Below are 12,590 nucleotides of genomic sequence, written 5' to 3' on the forward strand. Positions count from 1 at the left end.
TATTACTTTCCTAGTTTTACAGATTTGACTTCATAGATCATAGCTACAAATAAGATCAGTTCAACATAAATGTATTAGTAATAAATATTATATAATATGTGTAAATGAGCAAAATATTAAAACTTGTTAAGTGAATTTTTATCATATAAAAGTTTAGATTGATATAATTTCATTAAAAATAGTACAGGGATTGTCTATATATCCCACACTCACTTATTTTTATCATATAAAATCCAACTGGCTATACTTGTCAGAATTATTAATCCAAGGTTTTACCCAAAGTTCATACTTAAGATATAATTTCTCTGTTTTATACTCAATTTTTAAAAATATTATATCACTTATGTCCTCCTAACTTACTCTGAGACTTTTCTTGTTTGGGGTGACTTTTGCAGTTTTGAGAAATACTAACCAAATACTTTGTATAATATCAATCCCCCATCATTTACATTGGAGCGTTTCAAAAACCCACAGCCAAATGGTGATAATTTAAACTCCATATCTTCATCAGCAGACTATCTCTGATAATTTTCGAAATTATTTAATATAGCTTTGTTTCTTTCCCCCATTCATTTATTCAGTGTATAGTTTATTGATATCTGTTTGGCTTATTTATATTCGTTATTACCATACATCCATTATAAAGCAATTTTATGAGTTATTTTGTTCAATTTTTTATACTCTGGAGACTATAACTCTTCTACTTTGCTTTTCTAACCCTTTGACACATCCTTCATCCATTTGGGTCTTTATTTTGCTACTTTCTCACTTTCTGGAAATATAAGACACATCAAATTCAGGTATGTACTTGGTCCAGGTCTAGTCTTTTCTGTCCCACTAAGATACTGTATCCTTGATGATCTGATATTATTTGTATGGCTTCTCAGCTGGTAGTGACAGAAAATATATATGATTTTGTGTATAGTAATCTAGACAGTTCTACACACACACACACACACACACACACAAAACCATAATTACTTCTGCATTTTTATCTCCTCATACTATATAAAAATAAGTGCATAGTATCTCTAAATGTGGTCCATTATCTCACAAGTCTTTCAGATCTTCTCCAGTATTTTGTTTGTAATCTTTCATTCAAATAGCAATAAATTTCCCATACCATTTCTTACCTATGCTTTTTAAAATTTTAGTGTGAATTTTCCATACTAAGCTATGCCTCTTTATGCACTTTACTAATTATAGTACATTGCTGATGTGCAATTATTTTTCTTTTTGTTACAAATCTATTTGTTTACATATTTATTATGTCTGTGAGTTTGTTATACACATCATTCATGCATTAAGACTGATTTGTCAGATTGTAAATCATTTGGACTATTCAACCTCCTGAGTAATACATTAAGATTTCTTTTAATACTGTAGTATTACATGGGTTTTGATAGATGCTCAGTGTCATACATTTACCATTGAATTTAGTGTTGTATAAGAATTTAGTATTGCATAGGAATGGATTTATTGGAAAGTTTCCCTGTCATAAAAAATACCCACTATAATTCACCTATACAGTTACCTTCCTATATTGTCAAACAACTGTCTATCACAATATCTTCCTACCAGTGTAGTTTTGAACCATCTAATATCTTGGCAGTTGCATTTGAGAGTGTTTTATGGGGTAGATAAATGGTGCTTCAAATATTGTAAATGTTATATAGGCCAGGGACACAGGTCATGGAAGGAACATATGTTTAAAATAGTCAAGGTTATGTGTTCAATTCCCACTACAAAAATATACAATAACTATTTGCAATGAATGTGTGATTGGTTGTCCTCAATGTTCTGTTCCACAGAGAAATGACATCAAATAAGACAAGACCACAACCTGGTAAAAAATTCTCTCAGTTTTTCTTCATTTAAGAAAGTCTTGAGGTGACGTCATTGCAACCCAGTGTAGACAGAAATGTAGAGTCTCTGCTCAGGTGGAGTGGAGACAAGTTTTGTTTTCAGAAGTGTTTGTCAGTGGTGGAGTGGTTACTGACCAAGTACTGTCTTTCTTGCTAAACTTGCCCTTTGCAATATTTTGGCTATAATGACCAATCAGTGCTCTTGGATTATTCAATAAATTTGTTTTTCATATTTAATTTGTATAAGCGATGACAAATGGACACTGTCATCCTACTGTTTTGTGACTCCTTATTGCCTGACATTCCTAGTTAGTCTGCCATGTACTATTACTATATTTTCCAAGTCTTCTAATAGTTTACACCCAAGGAATTTAATATTTCTTAGCAGGAAATAAGACATTGCTAAAATATTTCCTGAATAGAAAAAAGTGACTCATAGCATTGATGGATAATTAAACAAGTGATTTAGAATCTGGGAAAACAACCTTTCAAATATGATGGAGATGTCAATGAAGAAAAAGTGGTATTTCTCAAAAGGTTTGGGATAAAGTATCCAATTATCTCATGAAACTTTGTATATTTATATCAAACATATTAGATTGAACTGCTGAACTAATTTCTTGTTAACACAACTTTAAAATGGGAAGTGGCTTTATCTTCTTAGTATTTCCCATTGCCTTTCTTCATGAAGAAGGAAGATTCAAGTGAGTCACGGAGGCAAACACCTTGTGATGCCTCAGGTGCAGTGCACATGACAATGTAATCTATTCAAAGCATAAAAAAAGGTTAAAATATAGGGAGTAAGCATTTCTGAATTTTAACCTATTAATGTACATATATTTATAATTATTTATTTATTTAATTATTTATTAATCAAGAAATCTTGAATTAAAATCCATGTGAGTACAGTTGTTATGCCCCTGGCCAATTAGTGGCAAAATTATAGGATGGATGTCAGTGACATTTATCATTCACTTTTAGAAAGAATAGACATCAAGATATTAATAAATGAGTAGATAAATAAAGAACTTGGAATTGATTACATACCCACCTTGTAAAAATGTGTGTGTGAGAGAGGGAGTCAATATAGTAATTTGTTTTTATGAACTCTATATTAGACCAATTAATTTCCACAGTGTAGGCTCCATCTTCTCTCCATTTGATTCAAGAAAGTAACATTGAATTTATCAATATATGAGCATTGTATGTTTTCTGAAAACAAATGAATAGATAGGCATGTAAAAAGAAATGTGCATTAAGGAGAAATTAGTCAACTATAGGAATAGTAATTGATTCTATATTCAAAGTTTTCATATATATTAGACTATATAAAGTGTTAGAATTTATTAGAGTGATGTTCTATGATACCATATTATGGAAGATTCTCAATATAATTAACTCTCATTTTCTTTTTTTTATCCTTGTAAAAATCAAAGTGAACACTTTGTTCAAGTCTCTCAATCTTTTTATTTTTAATAGAAGCCTCATTATAAGATTTAAGAAATGATTCATATTTTATTGATTAAAAGGATCACATGATTTTCTTTGATGTTATTTGTTGAAAACTCTTTTCAGGCTTAGCACATCTCAAGGGTATTGTATGAGTTACAAAGTGGATGCCTGGGAAAATGTTACAATTTATGAATTAAGACAGGCTTTCATCAACATCCTTGTCTCTGATATTCTTAAGTGTCAGATTCCCTCAGTTTAATCTTTAATTTAATTTATCATCCCTTTGATTCTCAATCACTAAAACATCACTGAGAGTCAAAGACTAACCTTGAAAAGAACTTCTTTAACCATAAGAAAGATATGGAATTTCTGTGTGAATCCCACCCCCTTTAACGCAGATATTTCACAAGTCTCTGGGGGATAAGTATACATTAGGAAATAGTATTAAATGCTTTATCTGTAAATTGCTAGTTGTTTTGCAAAATTAATTTTACATGAATGGATACATAGTTTCACCTTCTGTTTTTGCTTTTAATAAAAATAAATAGAACAAATGTATCTAATATAAATAAAGAGAAAAATAACAAAAGAACAATTGGATCAAGTATCTATTTAGCCTCCACAGAATGAGGCATTGGACACATGCCCTGTTTCTCCAAAGCAAGACATTACAAATATATAAGTCCTTTGGATCCTTTCTTCAGACATTTCTTTTTGTAAATTTTCATATATCCTCAAAATACAAATAAGTCATATATTTCATAGCTGTGCTTTATAACTTGTATGATGTGAACATTTTACCAGATGCTATTCTATTAAATACTCACCTGTTTCATTATTTGATTACTACCTTCTTTTTTTTTTTTTTTTTTGGTTTTGGTTTTGGTTTTTCAAGACAGGATTTCTCTGTGTAGCTTTGTGCATTTCCTGAAAATCACTCTGTAGCTCAGGATGGCCTTGAAGTCACAGAGATCCACCTGGCTCTGCCTCCCAAATGCTGGGATTAAAGGTATGTGCCACACCACCTTCTGAGATCAAATTCTTTTTTTTTTTTTTTAATTCATCCAGGGAAAACAATGAAACAGCAGCAAGTTGTATTGATGATTTGGATCCTAACCATACGTGCAATGTGATGTTAATGTTTTGTCTTTTGGTGAATATCCATTATCATGATCTCTTAAATCATTTTGTCCTTGTTTTTCTACTGTTGTTATGATAAAAATAACCCAAAAATAGCAGCATAGAGAGAAAAGGTGTATTCTGCTTCACATTTCCAGGATACAGTTCATGCTGCAGGGAAAGTTGAGGCCACAGGAGCGTGAAACCACTCTCTACATTCACAATCTCAAGCAGAGTGTGTGGAACCTATGCAGCTCTGTGTCTTTTGTTTTTACAGTTGAGGACACAAGCAGGGAGCAGTGAGTAGGTCTTTCCATCTCAGTTAAGACAGTCAAGGTAACTCCCCATAGGCGTGCCTGGAAGCCAATATCCTGTTGATTCCATCAAAGGCTAGAACCAAAACACCACAGAGCACTGTGCACAAGCAAAGTCAGAAGAGTCTCAACCAGCTTTTCTGATGGCTTAATGTAGGTGTGGATTTTTACTTGCCCATTAGGATTATGGTATATGTCAGATCATGTTACAATCCTAGAAGCATTCACATATTTGCATGTTATGCTACTTCTTGAACCTTCACTCTTCTGAGGATATTGTCGGTGAATTGCTAAATGGTCTTATAAATGAAATACATGGGAGCCAGGTATTGGGGTGAAAGATCAGAGAAGCAGAACAAGCCACAGCTAACCTCACCTCGCCAACTTCTCGGCCCATTCTGTTTCCTCAAACTGGAAAGCCTCTGAGTCCTCATCCTAATGGATCTCAGCTGAACTGCTGCTAAAAGCCTAAAAACTTAAAAGCCTCTAGTTCCTGGTCCTCACGCCTTATATACTTTTTTGCTTCCTGCCATCACTTCCTGGGATTAAAGGCGTGTGTCACCATGCCTGTTTCCAGTGTGGCTTTGAACTCACAGAGATCTGGATGGATCTTTGCCTCTCAAGTGATAAGATTAAAGGTGTATGCCACCATTTTCTGGCCTCTATGTCTATCTAGTGGCTGTTTCATTCTCTCACCCCAGATAAATTTATTAGGGTGCACAATATATTGTGGTACACAATAATCACCATAGGAAATATTTGCATATGTCAATTTTAAATTAACTTTTAGTTTGAAGAATTATATCCTGAAACTGTTATAGCTGGTTCATGGATATTTAGAGTTTTGAACAGTAAAACTATCTGATTATGTAGTAGCAGAATATTTGAAATCTGACTGACTTGGAAGGGTATCACATTCTTTTTATGTTCAACTCGATGCACAGAGATAACTGATTTCCTATTAATCCTTTTTCCTTTTGTTTCTTTCTCTGTGTTAGTGAACAAAGCTCTTTAGGAGGAATGTATAACTAGAATAATTAGATACAATGTTTAAAAAGTAGGGAAGTGGTGTCCAGAACTATAAACTCAGTAATACCATAATTTCTTTGATTCTTATCAATACTGAGAATTTGGGGTGTATGCAAGAATAGGTGGATTTAACTGATGAGTACACTGTCATGATACTACCCCTGCAAATGCTAAAAGGTTCACTGCTAACCCCTCCAGTATTGCTTTAGGAAGATGTGCAGGTAGGTTAACATGTTTGTTTTGGTGAGATGAAGAACATCGTGGTGTTAGTAGAGCTCCGATGATTTTGTTTTCTTTTCTTTCTTTTTTTTTTTAATTGATTCTTTGGGAATTTCACATCCCAATCCCACTCATCCCCCAGTCCCTTCATACCCACTCCTCTTGTAGTGCTCCCCCCAAAGGAAGGCTAAACAAGAATGAAAATAAACAATATTTTTTTTAAAAAAAAGGAAAACAATTTGCTCCTTCCTCTTTCCCACCTCTCCATCGCTTCTTCATTCACTTGTTTTGGCGTCGGGATCTTCTGTGTGTTATGCAGTAGACTCTTTTGCCCAAACAGCTTTACTTGCAAATGTTCATTGTGTAATGAGTTGTTTGTCAGGTTCAAGGCCTCTGGCTTTAGTATATCATCAAAACTGGACCTTCACCAAAACTCCTCTGGGGTATCCTGTTGTCCGCAGTCATGGCAGTCCTGTGGCTATGGTTTACAGGATCAGTCCCTTCACACACTCCAGCAAGTCATAGATGGGGTAGATGTTGGGGTTTGCCTACTCCAAGTCCTGGATGTGTGCCTGGGTGGTGGGCAGCTGAGAGTGGCCTCTGAGTTGATTAGTCCAGGCCCCTAGAACAGCTCCTCTCAGCTGAGGGGCAGAGCCAGTTCTCTCAGGGTGTGATGAGGTGGTAGGGCAAGCTTTCCCATCAAGGTCCCTTATCTCAGGGCTGTGGAGGTTCTGGGTCAGCTCTCCTATGGGGTGGGGCAGATCACTGGAACTTTCATTGGTTAAGAGCTCCTGTACCATGCAATATTTCTTATTATTAAGTGCTTTAGTGATTCCACTAATGTGAACCTCTTTAATTTCAGACAGACAAAGGACTGTCAGAAGTATGGCAACAAGGCAAGCCAGACCCTGATAATCACTGGCAAAAGGCCACCATCCTGCTGGGAAAATTAAGAAATTTTGAGGTCATATTTCAAGGCATCAGAACAAAGGACCTGGGAGGTGGAGCTGCAATTGATGATATTGAATTCAAGAACTGCACAACTGGTGAGTCTCCGGGTAGCCCTCCTATCCAAAAACACACTTAGATTGTGACTGCTTGCATCTTTGCTATATGTTTATGAAATGTTCTCATTCTATGAATTTTGTCTGTGTAATAAACCAATTGAAAAGTGCAGCTTAATAACTGTACACTTTAACATAGCCATTAAAAAGTAATATCAGTCTACAATGGGTTACTAGAACAACTTGTATCTAAGAAAGACAGAAACTTACTGCATGTTGGTTTAGATGCCAGAAACAGAAACCATTTTTCCAGTTCATGGGAAGTTTGGAGACAGCACCTTTCTGCTGAGTCATATGGCAGAAGGAAAAATTCACTCCTTCAGCCTATGTTTGTATATTAATTCCATGTTGTCAGCTCTATCCTTATGATCCACTCACACCCTCAAATATTCTACCTTTTAAGAACATCATTGGAAGTTAGGATCTCAACAGTGAATATGAACAAGATTAAAACAGTTTAAAAGTTGCAGTACTTTCTCCTTTTTCAATTGCAAAAGTAACTCCACTTCCATATTATGACTTTCCTACCATGCAGAAGTTTTTCCTCTTAAATTTGTTTTCAATACAGAATAAAATGTAAAGTCTGAGATTTATATTCATATCTTTACCTTAAAGTAACAAAAATAAGCCAAAAAAGAAAACAGATTAGAAACTGGTTGCTAGTGCATGCATGAGAAATAAATTTAAGTCCACATCAAGCAGAATCTGAATTGGGAGCTGTGCTTAGGAGATTTTAAAACATTGGCATTCAGACAACAATGTGAAATAATTCTGCAATCTCTTCTGACACTTCTAAGTGTGAAGTCTAGCTATCGATTTTCTTTACAGAACTACCTAGTAAATGTCAAAGATAATTATAAATAAGTTTGTACCATTTTATTTTGCGAAATTCTTTAAGAGGAATTCTTTGGGTTAAGTTCCAGAATAGTCCTGTGTAATACATACTGCCAATGAAAGACACTCCTGTGATTTTCTACTCCGACCCACTTGGAAGCAAGCCTCTGGGAAAGAAGAGCTAATCCTGTACGTGAATTAATTTTTCTGTTGCTCTCATTAAAATATTGTTTCACCAAGGGAGTTCAAAAATGCAACTTTGGCATGAGTGATGTTGTCTGTCCACTTTAGGAGCAGTGCTGCTTCAAAGAACTCTGATACATTAGAAACAAGCATTTTGGAACTTTGTCCCACTCCCCAGTATTTCTAGAAAAGGCAGGTGCTCCTCAGTTGCCTGACACATGTACATGAGGTGAGGTTTCTTTATGCATCCCCTATGACCTTTGGCCCCTATAGCTCTGGATATCTAAGACTTGCCTGATAGGACTTGGAGATGTTTAGGAGCTGATGCTTCAATAAATAAAAGTACAGTTATGAATAATAATAATAATAATAATAATAATAATAATAATGTATTTTAAATTGTACTTTATTAAATAATTTCTCAGTTAATTCCATAGCCATACATTGATCAGGAATCAAATTCATTTTTTTAAAATAAGCCCAAAGAATGTCCTTATTATGGAGTTTGTTTTAGCTTACAACATAAAATATGTGTCTTTTTGGACAAGTTAATATAGACACAAATGCTTACACATAGCAAAAAAGAATGATATCATAGCTCAGTTTTTATTACAGTTGCTTTAAAAAGACCCATATACAAATCTTACAATGTTCAACACTCATTCAATAATAAAGGAAAGAAGGAAATGAATGTATAATGAAAAAGAAAGAACTGTCCATCTTTATAGATATAAAAGTTTTTAATTTATAGGGATGCCTATTTCAACCAATTACAATTTAGCTACAACCATTTCATAATTGTAAACATTCACCTTATGCAGACCTTACTATTAATGCTAAATAGCATTTGTACCCAGTTCTGCAACAAGACTCCTGGGCACCCACTTGTTCTCAGTTTCTTAACTGAAAGCAGGTGATATAATCTCTTTTTTTTGCTTTAGTTTTCTTACCTATAAATTACCAATGATGATGTTCCTATCTCATAGTGTGCACATGAAGATTCAATTACTAATTCTCAGTAAAGCATATAAAGCATATTTGATATCTTAATAGTTGTTAGCTTAAAAAATATATGTATATATGAACAACAGCAAAAGGCTAAGAATTGTTTTAGTAGTGAAAAATTCTAGATCAACACTCACAGTCTGATTCTCTTCAAAACACCAATTTCCATATGCTTACCAAATATCTCTTGATTACTGAGGTTGAAGAAAGTTCTGCAAGATACAGTGCATATCTCCTCATAGCAGGGTTGAATGTGTGTCCCTTAATGTTCCAGTAACTATATTTTTAAATTTCCCATTTATTGCATCATTCTTGATTCTTACCAACCCTCCTAACACACTCCCCCCACCACACCCATTGTGTTATCTTTGGATAGTCTATTTCCAGGACATCTCTGTAACCTGCCTCCAAGACACCAATAAACCTAGGTTTTCAGGGTAAAAATGCAATTGTTCTATTAATTTATTCCATTTTCTTCAGAAAATATAAAAATACAAGTGAGGAATTCACAGTTTCCAGTTCAGGAAAAAGGAAAGAGAATATTTAGGGAATAGAAAATATTTCCTGACTATTCCTGGAAAAGCAATTGCTCTGACGTGAAAACAGGTGTCATGATGATCACCCCTGCATCATCCTTGATTAACCCTGAAATTGGGAGATCATAAAGCAGTGATTGCTGTGTATAAGCTTCACAAATAAATAAATCTATATACAGAAGCTAGCAGAATTTGATGTTAAAAACATAATTTCCATATTCTATTTAAGCAGTAAGTTCTGTTTTTGATCAATGAATGAGTGCTGTATTATTTTAAAATAAACAGAGTAGAGAAACAATGATGCTTAGTAGAAAATGTAAATATCTCACCCCATTAAAATAATTAGAAATGACTTTTACTTTTAATAATGAACAGCTACAGAGTTTATGACTTTATAATATAAGGATAAACAAAGTGAGGTTTATAAGTGGAAGGTTGATGAGTGGAAGAACCAATGGAAATGTATCTACAGAGACAATTTGTACAAAATTTGATAAAGTATGAAAACTAAGAATTGACAAAATTCCTTTTTTCAAGGATTTTTATTCTGGTGGCAGATTGAAGTAGTTAAAGTAACATCCAGTGTTGTACTGTTCAGTGATGACAGGTGTCATAAATGACATAAAAAAAGAAAGTGATAAAGAATTACTACCCAGACAAGAGTAGTAAGAAACACTCATTTGAAGGTTGCAGTTGGTCAAAGCCTAAATAAAATTAGAAGTCAACCATGAAGACATTTAGGGAAAGAATAACCTTGAGATAGGCAGATTTAAGTAAATACCTTGCTAAAGCAGAATAATGGTAGAGATAGTTATGGTCCATGGTGTACAGAATTTTATCCTTCAAAATCAATGCTTGCTATGTACAAATAGACTCTCCCAGCAATGGGGCTAAGCAAAGATATGCTAAAGGGAGATAACTTAAGTGTAATTTTGGCTCTGTAGAAGATTGATAAAATCCCTTGAAGTTTGTCTTCATTTAACTGTTGGAAATAAAGATAGGACTTACTCTATGGGCTAGATTTGAGGATATAACAAGTCAATATATGCCATGTGCGTTCAGAATTAATATTTCATGTTAACTACTACAACACTGTTAAATGATTGGCAACATTACCATTATTACCACCACAATGTTTAAATTAATCCCCACAAACTCTGAAAGCAAAGTTACAAATAAATTACCCTATTAGCCAGATTGGTTATCCTTCTAATACTTAATGGTAGCTTCTCTTTGTTAGGCTACTCCTAAAAAGTCACACTGATTACCTGGAGGTAAAAAGCCACTACCTAGCAGGTAACATATCTGGTGGCCAGTATGAAATGACTACAAAGTTTTCTGCGTCCAGTAAAACAGAAGAGTCAGTTGTGCAATGGGCTCCAGGAAATGAATGTATTATAAACTAAGGTGATGAGGAACAAGCAAAGCCTAGGATTCATGGCAAACCAGACCACCATTTCCGGGCAAAGCTGTCCAGCACTGATGGAGACTCATTCTAATTGCACATTCCCAAATTGTCCCACAGCTGACAGCCAGGGGAATAGAGTCTACCTTTGGCTTTATTTTGGGGGGAAAAGGATACCCTTGGCAACAGTATAGCAGTATACTTGAGACTCCAGAGATGAAGCATGGGAGGCCCATGCCCCTTCTCTCCTGACTTAGCATGATGCATTTTCAGCACCTTCTTCAGTTATCAGAGCTGAAAGTAAGGGAGTGGGGAGAATAGAGATGCCCTATGGACACCAAGAATACTCTCCTACAAAAAAAATTGTCAAAGACTGCAAAAGCTCTCAAAGGAAAATGTAGTATCAGACATTTCAGTGTTTCTGGCAGATGCATGATTTGTAGTATTATTTTAAGTCTTCTAAGGTAATGCAAATCCAAGCTTACTTTTTTTTTTATTTAAGAAAATTTTTTATTCATTTTACGTAACCACAGATTCCCCACTCATCCCTCCTCCCACTCCTCTCCAGCCTTCCCCAACCCTTCCCCTCCTCAAAAAGGGTAAGGGCTCTTATGGGGAGGCAACAAAACATGGTACATTCAGTTGAGGCAGGACCAAGACCCTCCCCCTGCATCAAGTCTGAGCAAGGCACCCACCATAGGTAATGGGCTCCAGAAAGCCAGCTCATGCACCAGGGATAGATCCTGATCCTACTGCCGGGGGGCCCTTCAAAAAAACCCAGCTACCCAACTGTCTCCCTTATGCAGAGGGCCTAGTCCAGGCCTATGCAGGTTCCACAGTTGTTGGTCTAAAGTTCGTGAGTTCCTGCGAGCTTGGTTCAGTTGTCTCTGTAGATTTCCCCATCATGATCTTGACCCTCCTTGATCATATAATCCATCTTTCCTCTCTTTGACTGGACTCTTGGACCTTAGCCTGATGCTTGGTTATGGATCTCTGCATCTGCTTCCATCAGTTACAGGGTGAAGGCTCTATGATGACAGTTCACCAATCTGATTCCTGGGCCAAGATAAATTTTTTAATATTCAAGTAATATTCCTTGTTAGAGTTGCTTTATCTTTAGATTAAGAAAACATTCTAGTAAGAGGATGAATGTAAAAATTTAACTCGAGCAAAATCCAGGTCTTAAAAGTTCTGTTCTTGCTAGTGATGGTGATGATGGGATTACTTTTTCTTTCTTTCTTTTTTTTTTTAGATTTATTTATTTATTAATAGGTATACAATGTTCTGTTTGCATGTATTTCTGCAGGCCAGAAGAGGGAGCCAGATCTCATTACAGATGGTTGTGAGCCACCATGAGGGTGCTGGGAATTGAACTCAGGACCTCTGGAAGAACAGCCAGTGTTCTTAACCTCTGAGTCATCTCTCCAGCCCGGATTGCTTTTTCTTAAGATAGTGTTTCAATATGTAGCACAAGCTGATCTTGAATATAGTGCTACTGATTAATAAATACCATATTGTTTAGAGCTTACTACTATATATGACAGAGATATTTATTGTTAAGAAAA

At 35.2% G+C, this 12,590-nt stretch overlaps 1 protein-coding gene across 1 annotated transcript in view; it reads left to right on the forward strand.

Annotated features, from left to right (window-relative positions):
* The window catches only part of Malrd1 (MAM and LDL receptor class A domain containing 1), a 594,884-nt gene that overhangs the window by 387,965 nt on the left and 194,329 nt on the right, over positions 1-12,590 (forward strand). The window contains exon 28 of the mRNA XM_036188969.1: positions 6,861-7,044. Coding sequence (XP_036044862.1) covers positions 6,861-7,044 — 184 coding nt within the window. The remainder of the gene's footprint in view (positions 1-6,860; positions 7,045-12,590) is intronic.

This window comes from Onychomys torridus, chromosome 5 (genome assembly GCF_903995425.1).
Source record: "Onychomys torridus chromosome 5, mOncTor1.1, whole genome shotgun sequence".
NCBI classification, from domain to species: Eukaryota; Metazoa; Chordata; class Mammalia; order Rodentia; family Cricetidae; genus Onychomys; species Onychomys torridus.